This window comes from Branchiostoma lanceolatum, chromosome 17 (assembly GCF_035083965.1).
Source record: "Branchiostoma lanceolatum isolate klBraLanc5 chromosome 17, klBraLanc5.hap2, whole genome shotgun sequence".
Classification (NCBI taxonomy): Eukaryota; Metazoa; Chordata; class Leptocardii; order Amphioxiformes; family Branchiostomatidae; genus Branchiostoma; species Branchiostoma lanceolatum.
In genome coordinates this window covers 11035454-11055262 of record NC_089738.1, presented here as the reverse complement: position 1 = coordinate 11055262, position 19809 = coordinate 11035454, and the positions used below count along the sequence as shown (strand labels likewise).

General features: G+C 44.0%; 1 protein-coding gene across 2 annotated transcripts in view; it reads right to left on the bottom strand.

Annotated features, from left to right (window-relative positions):
* The window catches only part of LOC136422551 (collagen alpha-2(IV) chain-like), a 50194-nt gene that overhangs the window by 1899 nt on the left and 28486 nt on the right, over positions 1 to 19809 (bottom strand). The window contains exons 15-44 of one of the 2 annotated variants that reach the window (XM_066410332.1): positions 19610 to 19693; positions 19125 to 19169; positions 18546 to 18599; positions 17973 to 18035; positions 17352 to 17553; positions 16822 to 16998; positions 15904 to 16032; positions 15326 to 15504; positions 14775 to 14859; positions 14309 to 14427; positions 13613 to 13790; positions 12922 to 13119; positions 12278 to 12403; positions 11632 to 11730; positions 11045 to 11206; positions 7650 to 7820; positions 6884 to 7027; positions 5991 to 6125; positions 5253 to 5434; positions 4984 to 5047; positions 4546 to 4728; positions 3847 to 4026; positions 3466 to 3588; positions 3038 to 3151; positions 2381 to 2641; positions 2114 to 2263; positions 1486 to 1602; positions 1150 to 1341; positions 606 to 747; positions 81 to 225 (exon numbers count right to left, since the gene is read on the bottom strand). In XM_066410332.1, the coding sequence (XP_066266429.1) occupies positions 81 to 225; positions 606 to 747; positions 1150 to 1341; positions 1486 to 1602; positions 2114 to 2263; positions 2381 to 2641; positions 3038 to 3151; positions 3466 to 3588; positions 3847 to 4026; positions 4546 to 4728; positions 4984 to 5047; positions 5253 to 5434; positions 5991 to 6125; positions 6884 to 7027; positions 7650 to 7820; positions 11045 to 11206; positions 11632 to 11730; positions 12278 to 12403; positions 12922 to 13119; positions 13613 to 13790; positions 14309 to 14427; positions 14775 to 14859; positions 15326 to 15504; positions 15904 to 16032; positions 16822 to 16998; positions 17352 to 17553; positions 17973 to 18035; positions 18546 to 18599; positions 19125 to 19169; positions 19610 to 19693 (4203 nt within the window). Of the gene's footprint in view, positions 1 to 80; positions 226 to 605; positions 748 to 1149; positions 1342 to 1485; positions 1603 to 2113; positions 2264 to 2380; positions 2642 to 3037; positions 3152 to 3465; positions 3589 to 3846; positions 4027 to 4545; positions 4729 to 4983; positions 5048 to 5252; positions 5435 to 5990; positions 6126 to 6175; positions 6308 to 6883; positions 7028 to 7649; positions 7821 to 11044; positions 11207 to 11631; positions 11731 to 12277; positions 12404 to 12921; positions 13120 to 13612; positions 13791 to 14308; positions 14428 to 14774; positions 14860 to 15325; positions 15505 to 15903; positions 16033 to 16821; positions 16999 to 17351; positions 17554 to 17972; positions 18036 to 18545; positions 18600 to 19124; positions 19170 to 19609; positions 19694 to 19809 lie in introns of both variants that reach the window. The other variant, XM_066410333.1, reaches the window with a different exon arrangement.

Sequence of the window (19809 nt, the reverse complement as noted above, 5' to 3'; positions counted from 1 at the left end):
TTCAGGACAGGCTTAATGGAACACATTAAGTAACTCTGTACAAATGTTTACGAAGGAAAGTATTAAGCTGGGGAGTTTACCATCAGGAAAGAGTAGCCAATCCACAGGCCTCTCCATCCGCGCGGACACTCTGGGATGATGAGCTCCTGACTGTGCACGGCCATGGCATTGGACGGGGCCTCGCACACGGCACACCTACTGATGTAGGGTCTGATGGCGTCATCTCTGTGGAGCAAGAACCATACTTCACATTTATCACTTGTCATAGTCTTAAAGCAAGCAGTCTTCATTATCAACATTTGCTGTATTATTTGACTGAGTAGTGACAATTTGGATATGACTGCATTGTGGCAGTGCAATAGCAAAACAACATTTACTATAAAAGCAAACGGTTGTGTCAGCTAAGCTAAGACCACAGGACTGGTAAAAATATTGGTGAGTCTTTGTGTTGCAAAACAGTACGGATTCATGATGTTATATATCCACACGGATAAACTTTCATGTTGATGTCAGGCATCACTAGTGTAGAAGTGTCAACTATTCTAGTAGAAGACATACTTTTGAGTATTAATAAATGTTTACTTGTTTCTGTCTGTAGTACTGACCTGACAGGCATCATGGGAATGGGTGCTGATGTAGACAACCAGTAACTCTTGTCGTTTCTACCGGCAAAGTTGCAGACGTTGTTGATGTTACAGAAGATAAACGGCATCGTGCTAAATCTCGGCAGACAGGAGCCAGCCAGGCCTTGGAGTAAAAAGGAAGACAACAATAAGCACAAAGATCAAGAACATAAAGAACCCGGGCAGGTGTAGTTGTCTCTGCATCCTTCATTGTCAGTCATATGACGATAGATGTAAGTGAGCATGACCACTTACACCTACGGTCAAACTTCGTCTTCGACTGACCACCAAAGTGAAGCACAGACAACTACCCTACTACCTTACATGCTCATGCAATTCCCTGGTACTGCACCTGATGGCGCTGTACCCCCATGAAGTGGGAAGACAATGGGTCAAGCCTTAGAGTAAGATAGCTTAAAAGTTTTATGCATTCAGTGTATCAAGATCATCTGAGACAATGGACACATGGATGGCACTGTCTTGTTCAAAATTCATCACCTTAATAACAGACAAGATTTCAACTCACCTAGATCTTGGCCATGCGACCTTTCATTCCCTTCCAAATACAACAAGCTGTAGCCGTCCCACAGTTTGGGCATGCCTTCTGGACACTGTGGGATCTGAGTGGTCTGGCTGTGTCTGGTCAGGATGTGGCCAGTGGGTACTGCTCCGGCCGAGCGGCCTGGGGGGCCAGGTGGACCATCAGCACCACGGGGACCTGTGGGATTCACAAAGAGCAGTGAGTACAAGAGCAAGCAAGAAGGAAACGAGGAAAACATCACAGTCTTTATCTGCAACTTATCCTTCACTGACTGAACCATGAACCAACACAATAACATCGAAAAAGAAAAAGAAGGCTGACCTGCGAGACCAGGAGCCCCGCTGAGCCCCTGCAGTCCTCCGTCACCAGGGGGGCCGGGACCACCAGGGAAGCCTGGCTGTCCGTCATCACCTTGAGGGCCAGGGCCGCCGGAACCACCTGCAACAAACAACAACAGCTTTCAGTCACGGTATGTGAGCTTTAGAATAGAAGTAGAACTGATATCTTAAAGTGACTTCTCGGCACTTAACCTTATCATTACTGTTATGGTTAACTTTAGGTTAGGTTAGTTTAAGTTTTGGTAGAATTCTAATTAGCATTATAAAGTGTTCTGTATGTTTTAGTAAGTGCTTGATCGTCATTTATGGGCTTACATGTATACCATACACATAAAGTTAGTACACATAATGCTGGTTAGAATTCTACTACATGTATCTATATTATTAGCATTACTCAAAAGGCCTCCGTTTTCAAGCTACCAGTTAAATCATTGTAAAATCACCCACTCATTCACTATCTGGTTTAACATCTTCTGTTCCCCATCATCATCGTCATCATCACCAATAATTATCAATGACAAAGTGGAGTGAGCAAAGTAAGAAAGACAAAGCGAGGGACAGGTCTGTAGCTAGCTAATAAAATGTTTCAATCTGAATCTGCTGTAACATACCAGGGGGACCAGTGGGCCCAGGTAACCCAGGCAGACCCCTGTTTCCAGGCTGGCCAGGCCGACCTGGGTCTCCCCTGGGTCCAAGACCACCGCCGAAAGAGCGGCCGGGTTCACCGCGCTCTCCCTTCAAACCATTCACACCGCTGTTGCCTGCAGAAGAGAATCACAAGAGCACATTAGAGTTAGTACATTGATTGTATTTTTGTGGCTACATGTGATACACAAAATCAGCAAACTGTGGCAATACTACTTAAAACAACACCTTACCTGGAGGACCAGGAGTACCAGGCAAACCAGGGGGGCCAGGATCACCTCTGGGCCCAGGGCCACCGCTCGTAGAAGGTAGACCTTGGTCTCCCTTAGGTCCAGGGCCACCGGGGCGGCCATTGGGACCAGGAGGGCCCTGAAGTCCTGGGGGGCCGGGTAGGGAAACCCCACCCGGACGTCCCGCTGGGCCGGGGTCACCCCTCGCTCCCTTCTGTCCAGGGAGGCCGTTTCCAGATGATGGTCCAGGGGGACCCTGGGGACCTGAAAAAAAATCACAGAATTGTTGTGATTGATGATATCCTCCGCAAATGTTCAATCTAAAACATAGCTTAATTCTTACAGAAAAAAAACCTTTTTAACCTTAAGAATTTTGAATAGTGAAAGCAGTCTGCATAAAAGTTGTGATTGGTGATATATTGCGCAGACTGTTCAATCCAAAACATAGCTTAATTGTTACGGATAAATAAAGCCTTTCTTAACTTACTTTAAGACTGAGTGAAGAGTGAAACCAGTCTGTACAAAGGTTCTACATGGGTTCAACTATGTTGCTATGGCTGTATTACTGAGTTGACGGGCTTAGAGGAGTAGTCCTCTCCACAGTGTCTACGTATCAATAGTGTCTGACTGATAGATACAGGAGGATGTACATGTACGTACCCGGCAGACCGTTTCGACCAGGGAAGCCAGGTTCTCCCTTCTGTCCAGGCACACCACCAACCACGCGGCCAGGAGGACCAGGTGGGCCTGGGGGACCAGAGCCGCCAGGGAAACCTGTGGAATCATGGGACAGTAGTTACATCTTGGGCAGCGACTACACTAACATGTCACAACCTATAGCTACCTGTAGAATCATGGGACAGTAGTTACATCTTGGGCAGCGACTACACTAACATGTCACAACCTACATTCAACATGGAAACAAAGTGGTAACTGCCTTCCAATTAATTGTGAATAGTCGACTGTGACAATTTTTATTAACTGAAACAGACAACCATTACCCCTTGTTGCTGGACCGATAAGACCCCATGACATTGCACATGTACAAATGTATGTATTAATGCAAGCAAATTGTGGTTGACACTTACCTGGATCACCTTTGGGACCAGGGCCCCCAGGAAGTCCATCAGTACCAGGTGCGCCATTCTGTCCTCTTTCTCCGGGGAAACCAGGACCACCTGGTGGGCCAACTCGACCGCCTGCACCCTCGCCTATAGACAACAGGTCAAGTCAGACATTAAAGTTTCCATGTGCATCAATAATACATAAACAATGTTAAGATTTGCAGTCTGGTTTTGTATTTCTTACAGTGTACAATACTTGATTTGGTGCATAACTACTGGTAATCGGTAAGGAAGCTAGCTAAACACATTTAAAGAAGAGTTATGAGGGACACTTCAGACATCATCTTTAAACAATGGTGGGATCAGTATTATTTAGCCTATAGATATAAAATGTTCAGTCATTACCTGGAGGTCCGGGTGGACCAGGAGGTCCAGGATTACCAGGTTGTCCACTCCTTCCAGAGAATCCGGGGTCACCCTTCGGACCAGGGCCGCCGGACCCACCAGGGGGACCAGCGGGGCCTGGCAGACCAGGGCCGCCTCCGAAACCAGGGTCACCCTTTGGTCCAGGAGCTCCATCGAATCCTGTTATGGGTAAGTAAGTAGGACAAGCAAGTTCTTGAATATATCACATACCTCTGGACCAGTGTCTTCCTTGTCATATCTAAAGGACTGATTGATAAAGCATTCAGGTCCTTGATTTGAACTAAAATCATTCTGACTTGAAGTCATTCAAGCACTACTACATGTACCAAGGTAGATCTTCTCCTTCATCTGTTAACACCTTCCATTCAAGTCATGTCACATAATCTCTGGGTCATTTCAACTTGAGAAGGCTTGTTGGTAAGCGCTTTACTTTGTGTACGAATATGACATATAAGATCTTCGTAGTATTATTCACAACTTGTAGATCTACATGATGAAGAAAAAAGGAGGTCTAGACCTTCACAGCGTTTTAGATTTGCAGTTGAAACAATTCTGTAGTACAGTATTCATATAAGGGAGACATATTCTCAGCGTCATGAATTTGTGGTGGACAGGCCACAACGAAAACTGTGAAGATAAGACTACTTCCAAAGTTTCAAGATTTACAGTATTACGTACCTCTCGGGCCAGGTAGGCCAGGGATACCACCATTACTTTCCCGACCAGGTGGACCGGGTGGGCCAGGGATACCAGGGTTACCTGGTTCACCCTTTGCACCTGGGAAGCCTGGCAGTCCGTTTTCTCCAGAAGGGCCATCCAAACCAGAGGGTCCGGGCAGACCAACTGATGCTCCACCTTCACCTGCAGAGGCAAGGGTACATGTAATGTTTTATGTGTATCACATGACCATGCGCAACACACGAAGGCACAGTCTTTCTGTCTTCTTACAAACATGATATAAATTAGATGACATTATAATGACACTATAATGACACTATAGAAAGTAAAAACATATTCATGAATAGTGCGGCGGATACATGTATGTATCTCATCTATGACACTGCAGACGGTAGAAAGTAGCAGGTAGATCCGAAATAAATGTGTTTGAAGACATACCTTTGGCTCCAGGGAATCCAGGAGATCCGGGGGTACCAGGCCTTCCAGGCAAGCCATTATCACCCTGGAAAATTCAAAGCAAAAGGTATGAAAGATCGTTTGGCGAATATATGCTGTCTAGAATACAAATTTTGAAATTTTGTATTTGAACGACAAATACAGCTGTTTCTTATGACCGCATCTTTGTTCTGTAGTTATGACACATCCCTCCTTGTCAGGATTTCTTGGAATTACTGTAATTCTTGAAATAATATACAGTTGTCACAAACCCGCTCTCCCTTGATTCCAGGGCCGGCAGGGATACCGTCGTCACCACGTGGACCAGGGCCGCCAGGTCGTCCAGGCGGGCCAGGAAGGCCAACTCCATCACCGGGCCGGCCAGGGGGACCAGGAAGGCCAGGGGCTCCAGGACGTCCCATGTCACCAGGGGGTCCCAAACCACCAGGAGGACCTATAAGGAAATTCCATGCCGCATTCTTTTACATACACTATCTCTGACATTCTTCTACTTCTGAGAAAAGCAAGATAAATTTACAAAAGTAGCACGGGATATTAATTTTGCTTGGCAATTAGTAATAATCAAAAGGTTACTAAGTGGGTGGGCATTAAGGTTCTTTGTACGCTTCCAGTATTGGTTATGCACAAGAAACCTTAATACCCAGTGATTTACCAACCTGATGAAACTATTCATGGTTACCTTACTAGCTGGGACTTTTAAAAGTTAGCCCTTTTACTAGCACCAATTTCTACAGCACTTTTAAGGCATTGACGATGGTTTCAGCTTTTTGAAGCATATGTGAGGCTCGTGCTTTCATTGGTAATGCCTTTGCCTTTCTTGCCTTTTTTTTCTAGTTAGCTCGTGTTTACAGCAATTAGAAGACTTGCACTTTTAACGGCAATGCGTTTGTAATTTTGGGGGGGGTTTCTGCATTTTTAGCTTTTGGGAGGCTCATGCTTTTTAGGCGTTGCATATTTCCTCCACACGGCCTCGTTCACTTCATACTGACCAGGAGTTCCCGGGCGGCCGGGTAAACCGGGCCTCCCAGGATCGCCTCTATCCCCTGGTGGAGCAAACTGTGGCCCCTGGGATGGTCGCCCGGGGGGTCCCGTTGGGCCTGGGAGTCCAGGCGTACCGGGCTCACCTATGACATCAGGACATAAGAAAACGTGTAAATACGAGGATTCTACCAACCAGAGGTTCCGGGACGACCTTGCAAACCAGGTAAACCTGGGCCTCCTCGCTCTCCCTTCACGCCTGAGACAGCTGGGGCTGGTGGGCCGGGTGGACCAGGGGTTCCGTTAAGGCCAGGGTTTCCACGTTCACCTGTAGGATTTCAGGTCACACCAAGTTTAGTACAGCTTTACTACATCTCATGACCAGCTCACCACCTTACTCACACTCCTGATACAACTGCCAATCTCACTGTGGTCAGCTTCAGATTGTGGACAGGAAAATGTCTAACTGGACTAACAGAATCTGATGTATCTTTTACAGCAACAAGTTTTTTGCTTTGCCATAATCTAAAAGATGGTTTATATTGCTCTTAAAATGTAAAAACTTCTATTGCATGGTTTTTGAACTATGATTGTAAACATAATAATTACTATTATAGTTGCAGAAGTTCAGCCTAGCATGCATTTGCACCAAGCTTGATGTGATGCCAAGCACTTCTTACCTCACCTCATTGCAGTTGGCTTCTTGGTCACTAATGGTCGCTAGAGTTAGTTTGAAAAACCACAAAATAACAGGGAAAATGGCAGGAGTGGATCTCCGTACCAATATCTGCACACTTTAATTGCTTGAATGGAAGATTTACAACTACTCTCCCCATTGAAATTCTATTTGCACCCCGATATCCTCCTTTTTCGTTCTACATTTCCGCCACCATGTCCTACGTACCCTTAGGTCCAGGTGTACCAGGTCCGCCGGGTCTACCATCGAAGCCAGGGTCACCAGGTGGTCCAGGACGGGAGAGGCCTGAGGGTGGGCCGGGTGGACCAGCAGGACCAGACAATCCTGGCATGCCCATGTCTCCCTTTGGACCTTTGGACAAGTGAAGTCATAGACAGCAATTAGTACATTACAACACACATGATTAACCTAATCATGCGAAGGTTAGACCTGACAGGTCGTTCGGTGTACTATAACCAGCTGCTGTCGCGCCGCGTGACCGCAAAGCTGGTGTGTTACGCGGAATGGCGGTTATACCGGCTATATAGATACAGATGTTTCCTGACCTCCCTCGGGTAAAAGAGAACATGTTTCTTCTCCTTTGCATGTAAGCTGTATTTGTCGTCCTATCATGGCTTGGAGGTGACTTTAAAAATTTTCGTTGTGGCAAACAAGGGCTGACTGGGAAAACGCCACTGGTTTCCCCTTCCTGCACTGGTCAGGAATACAACTTTCAAAGTATACAACTGATTGCACAGTGTGGTCAGTTCGAGGTAGTGACTTTATGGCAATGCTATGGGAGTAGAGCTGCTTAACACAAAAGCTACTACAGGTCATGGCTAAGATCAGGTACAGAACATAATGAAAATTACAGCATCTCAAAAGGAAAATCATAAACTATTTTATAAGGCACATGTTGTGCTTTTTTAAAACAAAAGTTCTTTTCCTTATTGAAACAATCCTATGCAATACAAATAAACAAACCCATACACACCTGGACCTCCAGGCCGACCAGGGATCCCATCACCAGCACCAGGGCCAGGTTGGCCAGGTGGGCCATCAAAACCGCGTGGGCCAGGTAGACCATTTTCTCCAGGAAGACCAGGACGACCTCCGAAGCCGGGGGGACCTGGGGTACCCATCTCTCCCTTCATGCCGGGGCCACCTGAGTAAAGATCACACCAGTACATTTCACGATGGTCTAAACACTAGCTGTTTGTTCTCAGAGCCTATTGTTCTGTACTCCACCCACCCGCTGGGCGACAGAGCCCACGCGGCAGCGGATAAAAATTATATAAATACCCCTCAGTTTAATGCTAGATCCGATGGTTACAATATAAAACAAAAATAAACAGTTAAAACTAATATCTATTGGCTTTAAGAATGTGTAGAGAGTAGGATATGACCAAGAAAAATTCCCGCGTCCCTGGACGCATTACGAGTCACCTCCGGTTAATAAACTTTGACCTTTAACACAGTCAACTTTCTTAGATATATGTATCAAACATCGATTGAAGCCTATATTAATTCAATGTTGGTCCTTGAATTCGGTCAGAATGGAATATTTTTGATGTCTTTGCAATTTTAACTCATATGGACAATTTTGCGGTACGTTTTCTCCCATAGTTCCAAATCGCCGAATCCAGACGACATGCAAATAAGCCGAGATGGCGGCGATGGGCTGTTCTTTTGGGTGGTGGTGTTTTTAAAAAAAGTTTATTGTAAATTCTGAAGATATAGACCAATATATAAGTATTACCCTTATGTTATAGTTTCCACGCGGGGCTGAGAACATGTTGTCGAGTTATAATGAGTTCTGTCGGCCTGGATCACAGAGCCTTATTATCGCCCCATTGTCTTCGACCACGCTTTCATGCAAATCGCCCTTTTGTTACCTGCGCTTTGGGCGCGATTTTCAAGTTGTGAACTCGTCCAGCGTGTGTACTCAGTATTCTTGTCCCGCAAGTTACAGCTTAATTTTTTATCGCTCAGTGATTCATTTTTGGTTGGGTAACGATTGTGGAGGTTAGATTATATTATATACGTGCTGAGCTTGTGTTTTTATCCTACATTACTAGGCATGTTTCATTTCGCCTTCGTTGTTCTCTTACAATACCTTGTATTATTGTGAGACAGTTAACCAGAACACAAATTGTTAGTACAGTCAAACTTCGGTTAACGACCGGGCCTACAAGACACCTCTTGGCTCATGATAGCCGCTTTCTTTCGATCCCGATTTTCCCCCCGTTGCAAATTGGCACAAGAATGTTAGCGTTTTGTCGGAGCAAGGAGCCGTCACAGTTTGCCTTTCGCGGCCGTGACGAACTTGATTTGCGACAGTTCTAAACGACCCAAATGTTGCCGATAACGAGGCTGTGGGGATGTTAATCTTTTTATTGATAACTGGTGGGAAATCATGGAAAAGTCGGTCTGTTTGGTTTGGGTTTCGGACGGCCGGGCAGAATACCGAGCATTCAAGATGGCGCCCACGACGCCATATTTAGTTATTGGGACAGTCTACTGTAATGCGGGTGGAAATCTTAAGAGCTGTGTGTTTGTACTCTACATTTTAACAATATATCTTGTAAATTCATTCCTCACAGAAGGATGCTTTGATAAATTGAACATACATCAAATAATGTATGGTGTGGTAACATATATGTCCTGAAAATAAAAGGTGTCTGTGTTTCTTGTTCACCCCTGCTGCGACGAAATGACGTTTTCCATGTCAACAACTTCAGGCGTCGGCAATTTGTTACAAATAACTTTTTCCGAAAAGTACAAACGCCAGCTCGTCATTATCTTTACTTGAAAGAAAGGTCGATCGACAAATTGAGCACCGATGGAAAAATCCGTCCAAACTGTCTCTGTATATTAGCATTTGATTTTTACTTTGTGTCTTGATTTTACCCATGAACAAAAGAAATGGCTAGCGACTATTTTTGAACGGGAACGTTTTCAAACGGCGGTTAAATATTTCAGTACAAACACGACTTATAGCATATTTTCCAGTACACAGGTCATTCTTGGAAGGTGCCGGATAAGTTTAACAGAAATATACGTTATGTTACTTACAGACAAAAGGCTTTACACGCGGCTTGGGTTCCATCCAGAACATTTACATTTTGTATCACACAAATTTTTCGAGTTTATATTTCTGATTTTTAATCAAACGTTATGTTTAGTTCTGGTCATGTATTCCCTGATTTGTGCTGTTTTTGTAATGGAGCCGAGAAATTGATTCCATGTGTACTTAGCTTGAGTAGAGAGTCTAGAGACTGTCACTATGGAAGCAAGTAAGTGCTCTTTGTTGTTTCTGAATTTGTGAACGAAAACAAGTAAAAATTGTGGGATTTTGAATCGTCTCTCCTGCCTTGAATATTTTCCGTCTCTGTGTAAAAGATATTCGGCAAATCTTAAGAAATATTTAGCCTTTCTGACCGTTTTCTATGAAGAGTTTGTCGCCCACAAACGGCTAGGTACAGTTGTTTACAAATAGGCAAACTTCCGCTTGGGATATTTCATTCGTAGGATGGGCAACTAGTTTCTTGGAAAGAAACACATACGCCTCAGTTTGGGTTCGTTATGGAGTCAAATGTTTTGAAATTATTAATACATTTATTCAAACAATTCTGTAACAGCAAATACGTGGGCATGTTTACTATTTTATGAAGAAAACAATCATGCTCACAGGAAAACTTCGACCCGTAATACAGTAGTCTGTTCCCACTGGCGCCATCTTTAATCATCATTTTGCCGCCTGGCCGTCAAAACCACACACCTTCCGATTTTGTCAGCTACGCGCCAGCTTTGTATCACTTGTATTAGTTGTATATGGGCATTTTGACCACTCTCTCTCAACAACAGTATTCTGGAAATAATCATGCCCACACTTGGCATTGTTAAAATGTGCTATGTACGGACAATTGAGACTGACTACAGGTACGCATATGAATAGGACGGTTCGCGGCAAAAAGCCACAGGGGGGAGATAGAAAGGTAAACATTACTGCGGTCCGCCTGTAAAAGCGTCAACCAATCACGGACAGTTGCCGGTGGTGATAAGCGTGATTGACATGTTATAATCATCAATATTCATGCCCCACGAGTGGGAATTTTTGGACTAGTTTTTGACCATCGTGTTTAATTTTCTACGCTGCTAAACACCAAGAAATGAAACAAAGATATGACGATAAGACTTTTTCTCCTCCCAGTGTTGTTTACTCATGCTTCTCTTTTTGCTTTTTGCCAGGAGTTCAATATTGCACTTATATGTAAGTCTTTTTAAACATTAGAAAATCATGTCAGTTTTGGTGTCCTCCATTTACATGTAACAAATGTATTTAGTGTCTAGAATAACAATGACAAAGCTGGCAAATTGATTCCTCACCTGGTAGCCCAGGTCCGCCAACTGGACCAGGTGGTCCCATCGGCCCCACAGATCCAGCGAAACTGGAGTCACCAGGCTCACCCTTCCGCCCAAACTGGCCAGGACGTCCCGGTTCTCCCTTCAGGCCAGGGAAGCCGATGTTACCAGGGGGACCAGGAAGACCTGAAGGGGGAATATGTGAACTTTCTCACCTAAGACTATACACAATTTCTCTAATATTCTAGTATGTACATATCAAGTGTTGACAACTTTTGATGAAGCAGTTACGGAACAAACACATCCTTATACAAATCACTACTTACTTTGTAGAGACATGATCTGATCGAAATTTAGTCATCTTGAGGTCCTTGGAACTAAACTGATGACAACTGTTGTTGGCCATTCTGGTGTGACCAGTTAAAATCAATCCATTCTAAATGGGGAACGAAATGTTTAAGAGCTGCCTAACTCTCAGTGAGTCGAGTGCGTCTCGAGCACTGGTGTTTCTGACATAAGGAAAAGACATGCTGTTTCAGTCCTACTCTTGTATCATCTTTTCAAGTGGCCTCAGGGGGTTATTACAATCAGATTTTAAAAAAAGAACTCACCCGGGCCGCCTGGGATGCCGTCATCTCCACGAAGTCCTGGCCCTCCGTTCAGGCCAGGTGGGCCAGGAAGACCCACAGGGCCAACACCACCACCGATAGCTGCACAAACATGACAACAAGGTTGGGAAACTCTTTCATATGTGGAAAAGAACTTCATCGTGGTAGAAAACACCTCTGACTCAATGCAACTCTTTTTGCTTGTGTCATGTTGAAGTAAGTATGATAATCATCATGATTTCAAAGGTAAGATCCCATTTGTAGGGTGCCAAACAGGCGCATATCTTTAAGACAGAACTTGATAACTAGTCTACATCACACAGTTTCATCGTTTGCATGATCCATACCCACAAATACATTACCATCAACCCCTTCTCAATCTTCATCTTAGCTTGCAAGTTCATCCATGTTTGTTGTATTGATTATAAACTCAAATATTCCTTGGTGTTGCACAGCCAAAAAAGTCAGAAATGTGTTGGAAATTGCTAAAATCCTCTTTCATAGTCCCTTTTGGTTATCAAAAAGTTTAAGGTAGTGTATGATTACAAAGTTTTATACTTTGCAAAGCATCTTATTGTGTAAGTACAGCAGGCAGAAGTGGTGACACAAGAAGAAGAAGAAGAGTACAGTAGCTAGGTGAAATTCTCACCTGGGTTTCCAGGTTCTCCTTTGGGTCCAGGAAATCCTCCTGATCCGGGTTGTCCAGGCCGACCAGGGTCTCCCCTTGGTCCAGGTAGTCCTGGCAGACCAGGGTCACCTCTAGGTCCAGTCAGACCTTAAGGGGGAGGGGCAGAGAAACCACTTTTAACAACTTGCCATTAATACATCAGTGTGTGCTGAGTGGGTCATGTATTTTTGTTATCGTGGTAGATATAACAAACTATTGGCCAGCACACATTCTTTGTACATATTATAAGTAAACTAGAGTTCCACGATCTGATACCTTTGTCAAATGATGTTAACCTTTTCAAGTGATACATTATAAAAACCAATGGTTCTCAGTGATTATGCAAATATGGTCCTCATATGCATAAATCATATCAGTTGATTATCTTCTCCACACAAATAACACATTGTTCAAATACCATGCACTACCTACATTCGCCAACTGTCTCTAGATGCGAACTGTACTTTGGAAGACTAAATGCCCAGTGCCTACATTCGTCAACTGTGTCTACATGGGAACTGTGCTTTGGAACATTTGCCCAGTGCAATGGAGGATAGGGAGGGATGGAGGAGAAGGGCGATGAGCATCCGTGGGATCGTCACGACCAGATGATGATGAGTACCTACCCACTGGGCCAGGGAAGGAGCTCCCAGGCAGTCCAGGAATACCAGCCTCTCCCTTCACTCCAGGACGCCCAGGTCCGCCGGGTGGTCCGGGGTTCCCGGGGCCTCCGGGCTCTCCCTGGAAGCCACTGTTACCTGGGAGACCCACAGGACCAGGTGGCCCGGGCTGACCAGGACGAATTTGTCCAATAAATGAATCACCTGAGAAACAATGGAACAATAAATATCAAGGTTTGTTTAACCTTAGGCACACTGAAGTAGCATTTGGGCTACCCATTCTCCATTGGTTACAAGGATAGGCAGCAGGGAGAAGGTTAAGTTACATAAGTGTGTCAGAGACTTGAGGCTTAGTGGAAAGACTGCCTGCTTTTTGTAGAAGCTTCAGCAATGTCACAGCCATTGAGGGACATATTGATTGAAAGGCCAACACAGCAAAGCTACACCATTACAGTTTACAGTCTTTATCAACATAATAGTTGTGACACCATCTGAAGTTGATGATAGAGAATGCAATAGAAAAATCAAATGGCCGAATCTTGAAACATTGTATTGCGGACATTCCAGTGAAACTGGTGTACAAGTCAAACACAGCAAACTGTAACCACCCTGTGCTTAAATATTGTTTTTAAAATAACTACTTGAACTTGTAATAGAAATGAGGTTTCCAGACAGGTAGACTGGTGCCATTCCTTACCAGGTTCACCCTTAGGCCCAGGGGCACCAGGGGGTCCACCGAGGCCAGGGTCACCCCTCAACCCCTTCATTCCGGGGAAGCCAGGGCCGCCGCCAAACGACGGACCAGGCGGACCTTGTAGACCAGGACCTCCATCCCGACCGGGAGGGCCAGGTCTGCCATTCAGGCCAGGGTCACCCTGGGATAATACAACATGTACATGTCATCACAACAACAAAGCCTTGGTCTATAAAGTAGAATGGATTCATTCCTCAAGCTAACCGACATCTTTCACAACGCAGTCGTCCCTCAGTAAGACATCTGAAGCCGCGTAGTTCCTGTTTAAAACTTTTATTCAGTCTAGTACCACGGACGACTGCTGTGTGAAAGATGTCGGTTAGCTTGAGGAATGAATCCACTCTACTTTCTACCCATCTGAACAACAGCACTGCAGTATGGACCCTTCATCAAACACTAAAACCTAAAATACTAAAACGTCAGCTTTTCTCCACACATCCAAAATACACAATTGCAAAGACAAAAAGCAAAATGATAATGAATCTTGAATGAAAGAGATCATGTCTGTATTTTAGCCTTAACTGGATCATCTGAAAAACTACTGAACATGCAGTAAACAGGGCACTTTTTGTTGTATTTCACATAATCATCATCCTATTAACAACAGAGATGTAGTTTGCTGGTTTGCCTGTTTCTCACCTTTGGACCAGGTCCACCAGGAAGACCAGGTGGTCCAGGAGGGCCACCTCCGCCTGCCCCAAAACCAGGTCTACCAGGTGTGCCAGGTAAGCCAGGGTCTCCACGCTCTCCCTTGCCACCTAGGGACATTGTCAAACAGAATGTCAAGCCCGAGAATGATGTTTCAAAACACATTGATGCGATTTATCTCTTCAACGCAAAAAAAAATGTTGTAGGGTGAAGTTAGATTTGCTGTAAAAATTATACAGATCTGATATGTTTGGCCTCTGTGGCAGTGCAAATGTGGCATTATGTGGTAACTTAAAGTGTTTGCATAGTTAACATTAAGATTCTGATTATCTAGTATGAGTGTACCAATAGAGGTATAGTACTACAATTCTCCAATATCCGACTGAAACAAAGAAAAGAAGAATGGTTTGTTGAATCTAAAATTAACCGCACAAAAACACTGACTACTCTGCCCTACCTGGAGCTCCAGGAATGGCGCCACCTCCGAGGGTATCTCCAGGCATTCCAGCTGGCCCAGGAGGCCCACGTGGGCCAGATGGACCCTGTACAACACCAACGAGAAATCAAAGATCTCATACTTCTATGACATATTTTGTTGTTGTGAGTTGAAACTATGATCGTCAAGCGTACGGGTTAGCTCGCTGCACTGTCTTTATATAATTAATTACATGACGACGCTATCTCATACCTCTGTGACATATTTAGTTATTATGAATTTCGTAATGCCATAGCCCTAGCCATCACAGATGTTAGTGGCATTTTCTACAATAGTCAGATGACCAGCTGCCCATGGACCATACCACGCCACTTTCAGGAAGGGGGTGTCGGCTTGCAATGCTGCAGTGCCTAAAAATACTGCTTGGTAGCCCAAAATTGCCATGTTTCTTTCCGACCTCAATAACTACCCATATACTAAAAATAGTAGAATTTAGGACATATCAACATGCCCAATTGTGCCCCAAAATACGATGCTAATAATATCCTAAAAACAAAAGAAAGATGCCATACCTCAGGCCCTTGTGATCCAGGTGTCCCAGGTGTCCCAGGAGTGCCAGGCTCTCCTTTCAGCCCAGGTGTGCCCGGACGTCCAGGTTGTGTGACCCCACCAGGCGCTCCAGGTGCGCCAGAATCGCCACGCTCTCCCTTCTGCCCACCAGGACAGGCAAAACAGTCCCCACCTCGCTCACCTGAGGACCATGCCACAAGGTCAGAAAGAAGGTCAAACTCAAAGCCTGATGATTGAGATGAAGCATAATTTCCTGACGCTCAAAACGGCAGTCAGATTTTTTATCAGATCTTTCAAAGCCTTGACAGAGGAAAACAACTTGGGAGAATAATATTGCTTCCCCAACTTTACTACAATGCTATCTGATTACTTAGTGCAATGTGACTATGCCACAGGTTGTGTTTTTTTAACAGTACACTGGGTCACCACTCCTCTTGATTCTTGAGGAACAGCAACAATGACTTGAAGGTAGAACTGAACATTTTCTAAAATTATCGAATGAAATCAAATGTACCCAAAAAATGTACTTATTTCTCAAACATCTACGGAATCTGGATTCTGAAATAAAAGGTGACCTTACCTTTAGCTCCAGGGAAGCCAGGTGACCCAGGCCTGCCATCCTCTCCGTTTCGTCCAGGCAGCCCAGGGGGTCCAGGGGGACCCATGGGGCCGGGGATGGGACCAGTTCCCGTTACTCTACCAGGTGGGCCTGCAAACACACCAAGTACAAGTTAGAGCAGGGAATCATAATGGTACAATATAAAATCAAGTTACTGGAGGGACTGTTCAAATTTTACTATCACTGTGTTAATTATTGTAATTCTCAATTTCTACTGTTGCATACTGTAACCTTTCTATGGTATTTGTCCTGCTAGCATGCTATTATTTATGTATTAAAAGCCACATACTTTTTTTAGTCAAATACTCATATTTTTCATGTTTTTGGCAAAGCTCATGGGAAGTACAATATCATCAATACAATCTAGGGTGTACTCAGGTGATTATCAGAACATAACTGCTATGTAATACAGCTGGTGACTGGTCGCAACTCAAATGTCCAGTTGGCAATACAGTTTAACTAACATAATGTTATTTCTAGTTCAGAAAGATAGATGAAAAGTTCTTTCACAGTCATAGAGCTTATTCATGTGACATCATCAGTACTTTCGCCGCCATGATGGGGCCCAATTTGCATTCCAGTTGATGGTATCATAGCCCAAACATTTTCAGATAGTTAGAGATCTTCTGACACCTGGAAATAATCACCATTCAATGTCCAAAGCTTAGAGGAAAGAATGACACAATAATACTTCAAATCTTGAATTTATCAAACTCAGACACTCTTTTGTACGTTTCAGCTGCAATTCATTGAGAGGCAAATAAGGACCAAAATATGGTGGACAATGCTTATCTTCATTGATACTGATATGAATATCATGATGACATCAGTGAATAAACTCTATAGACTGGACCTTCTGTGTACTCAAGTCCTTCTCACCTGGTTGTCCAGGGAAACCAGGATCACCCTTGGGTCCAGGTCCTCCCGGGGTTCCAGGAGCGCCGTCTCTGCCTGGCTGCACACCGACACTAGCACCGGGGCGACCAGGAACGCCAGCTTCTCCCTTGCGACCAGAGAATCCACCAGGACCTGGAGGACCAATCATACCCGGTACACCTGGAGCAGCAAGGGAAATCGTCAGTCCTGAGAGTTATCCATGCATGAGAGACTCAGGTAGGAATCCTTTCTACATTATGTAATTGACAATGTGAATCCCGGAAGTGCCATGTCACCAGATGAGCCAGACGTCTGCACCTGGCACACTTGCACAGAGTTATCTTTGCCAACAGTCCATAACCTTAGTCTTTTCTGGCATCCTCAATGTTGTTAAGAGCAAGAAACTTCACCTTGACCAACCATTGCACTATGACATCTAAGAGTGCATCAAAACTGTGAGGGTATGTAAAAGACTCTAATCTCTTGACTGATATTCCATGATTAACTGCCCTAAGCAATAGTTGATCCTGTACCTGGAATGCCTGGTTCTCCCTTCCTGCCCACTCCACCACCACTTGCTGCTCCCGGTGGCCCGGGAAGACCAGGGCCGCCTGGGTCTCCCTGTGGTCCTCTGGGGCCGCTTCCTCCGTTATCTCCAGGAAAGCCCTTCGGTCCGACACGTCCAGGCAGTCCTGGTGGGCCAGGGGGGCCGGGTGGGCCAGCTGCTCCACTGAACTGCAGGTAAAACACAGATTTATTCACAATTCTAATTCTGCCATCACTAAATGTGACTATGAATCGAGACTAAATCAAACCATTTTTCATGTCTCATATTTTGTGCAACAAATTGTGTGAAGATATACATTTACAAGGAGCATGTGCATCATACATGTACATTGTACATGCACCTTAGAAACTAGAAGGTCTGTGGTATGTACCTGTACTGTCCTGGCTGACATATTATGTTACTTGTACAAATAAGGTAAAGCGGGCAACTTCAGACTGAGGAAGATGCATGGCGCTTTTCCGTACAAATATGGTGCATAAAAGTAGATCATACCATCAAGGTTGTTGATAATAAAGAGCAAAAACAAGAAAAGCTTAGCCTGTAAAAAATAGCCAAGACTTTTCCAAAGATTGGAAATATTTCTTACCCCAGGTGCAGGGTTGCCGGGTGGGCCGGGGGCTCCGGGAAAACCACCTTCACCTGGATTACCCTGCCAGGTGCAACAAAGTACAACAAGGTTAGCACAGCTTGCAGAGTTAGAAATGGTCTTTACTGCTACCTATAACAATATTTTCTTCTTTCAACAAAGTCATGTGGAGTAAATTTCTATCACTGTCTTAAACTTTTTTTAATCATTTGTCTGCAATTCAATTTGAATACATGCGTGGGTGGCTGAGCTAACTGAAAAATTGCTGTCTACCTCAAAATGGTTCAATCAGAAGTGACCCCTTCTTTGAATTCATGCATGGATGGTTGGTTGGTTAAGCTAAATGAAAAATTGCTATCTACATCAGTGCATGTATCTCAAAATGGTTCAATAAGAAGTGACCCCTTCCAGTTTATCACAGAAGTGCATGATACCAAAATCTTTTGCTGTGAGAACATTAAGTCCTACAAATTATTGGTAAGTCTTACATCATGAAAAGAAACACCCTGCATTTACAAGTATTTCCTTGCTGGTTTCCATTGTGTATTATCACAAACAACCCAGCTGACTTACCTTGGGTCCTGGAACACCGGGCGATCCAGGACGTCCAGGGTCACCAGGAAATCCCTGACAAGTAGAAAGGCATTTAATTTGTTACCTCCAAGCATATCTTTCGATTCATATAAAACTGACAGAACTATGCTGTACTATCATGTCGTGTAATAATAAACGATAGGTCAACTACATGTACAATGTCTTCCCCTTGTCTACTTCGTCTGATGTATTTTGTCTAAATGTTGATTTCTTTCTTCTACATCATTTCGGATTAAGACACACCATGTACTAAGTGACAAAGTTGAAAAAGGTGACTACTTGAACTAAAAGTCTCTAAACAGAATCCAGTGTGATAAATACATCTTGAAATCTGAATGAACGGGTAATTCAGAACGTCCTTATCCCTTCTCTAATGCAGGACAATAAAGTATTTTAAGCCCTGGTATGCACGATGGCATATTGTCAGGATGTAGATGGGCCTACTGTATACAAGCAGCTGTGACAAGAGACAATGGGGCACATTGCCAGCCAGCCGCAGTACATGTAGTTACTGATACGTGGCAAACATGATGATGATGATGATGACACCATACATACCTTGCCGCCTGGGAAGCCTGGAGGACCTGCTGCTCCAGGTGGACCCTGAGGAAAGCAGACATTAGACATTAATACAGCTTTACAAAAATGTGATAAGGCCTTGCATGTAGACAATTTTTTCTCTCTATTTTGCCTAAATCACAACTTTGAAATCTTTTAGTAGAAAAGTTACTGTATGACCAAACAAAAATATGCAAAAGATTATACAGCAGTATGGCTTTCATTATGGTTTCAATAAGTTTTATGTGGAGATAAAAAAAAAATGTGAACACACTAAAAAGCCCTCTTTCATGTCAGTACAGCGGAACAGTAACACAATGAGTATTCAATAAAACATGAACACATGATTTACATTTTTGATGGTGTTCTACAAAGCTGTAACTAAAAATGCTACAAAGACGTGAGCTACTCTAAAAGATACATTCCTACCAAATGCGATGGAGGAAACGATGGAACATAAAGACAGTTGCATCTAAAAGACTTACCCGTGGCCCAGCCAATCCTGGATCTCCTGGAAATCCCTTGGGTCCGACTAACCCTGTTGTTCCTCCTCCGCCTCCACCAATAATCTGTCAAACAGAACAAATATTTTACTTACATCAAATATGATTCAACAAAGTCTCCTACAGTGGAAGGAAAAGGCTATAAGCCTGAAGACAGGCAAACGTCCATATAAGTGGAACAT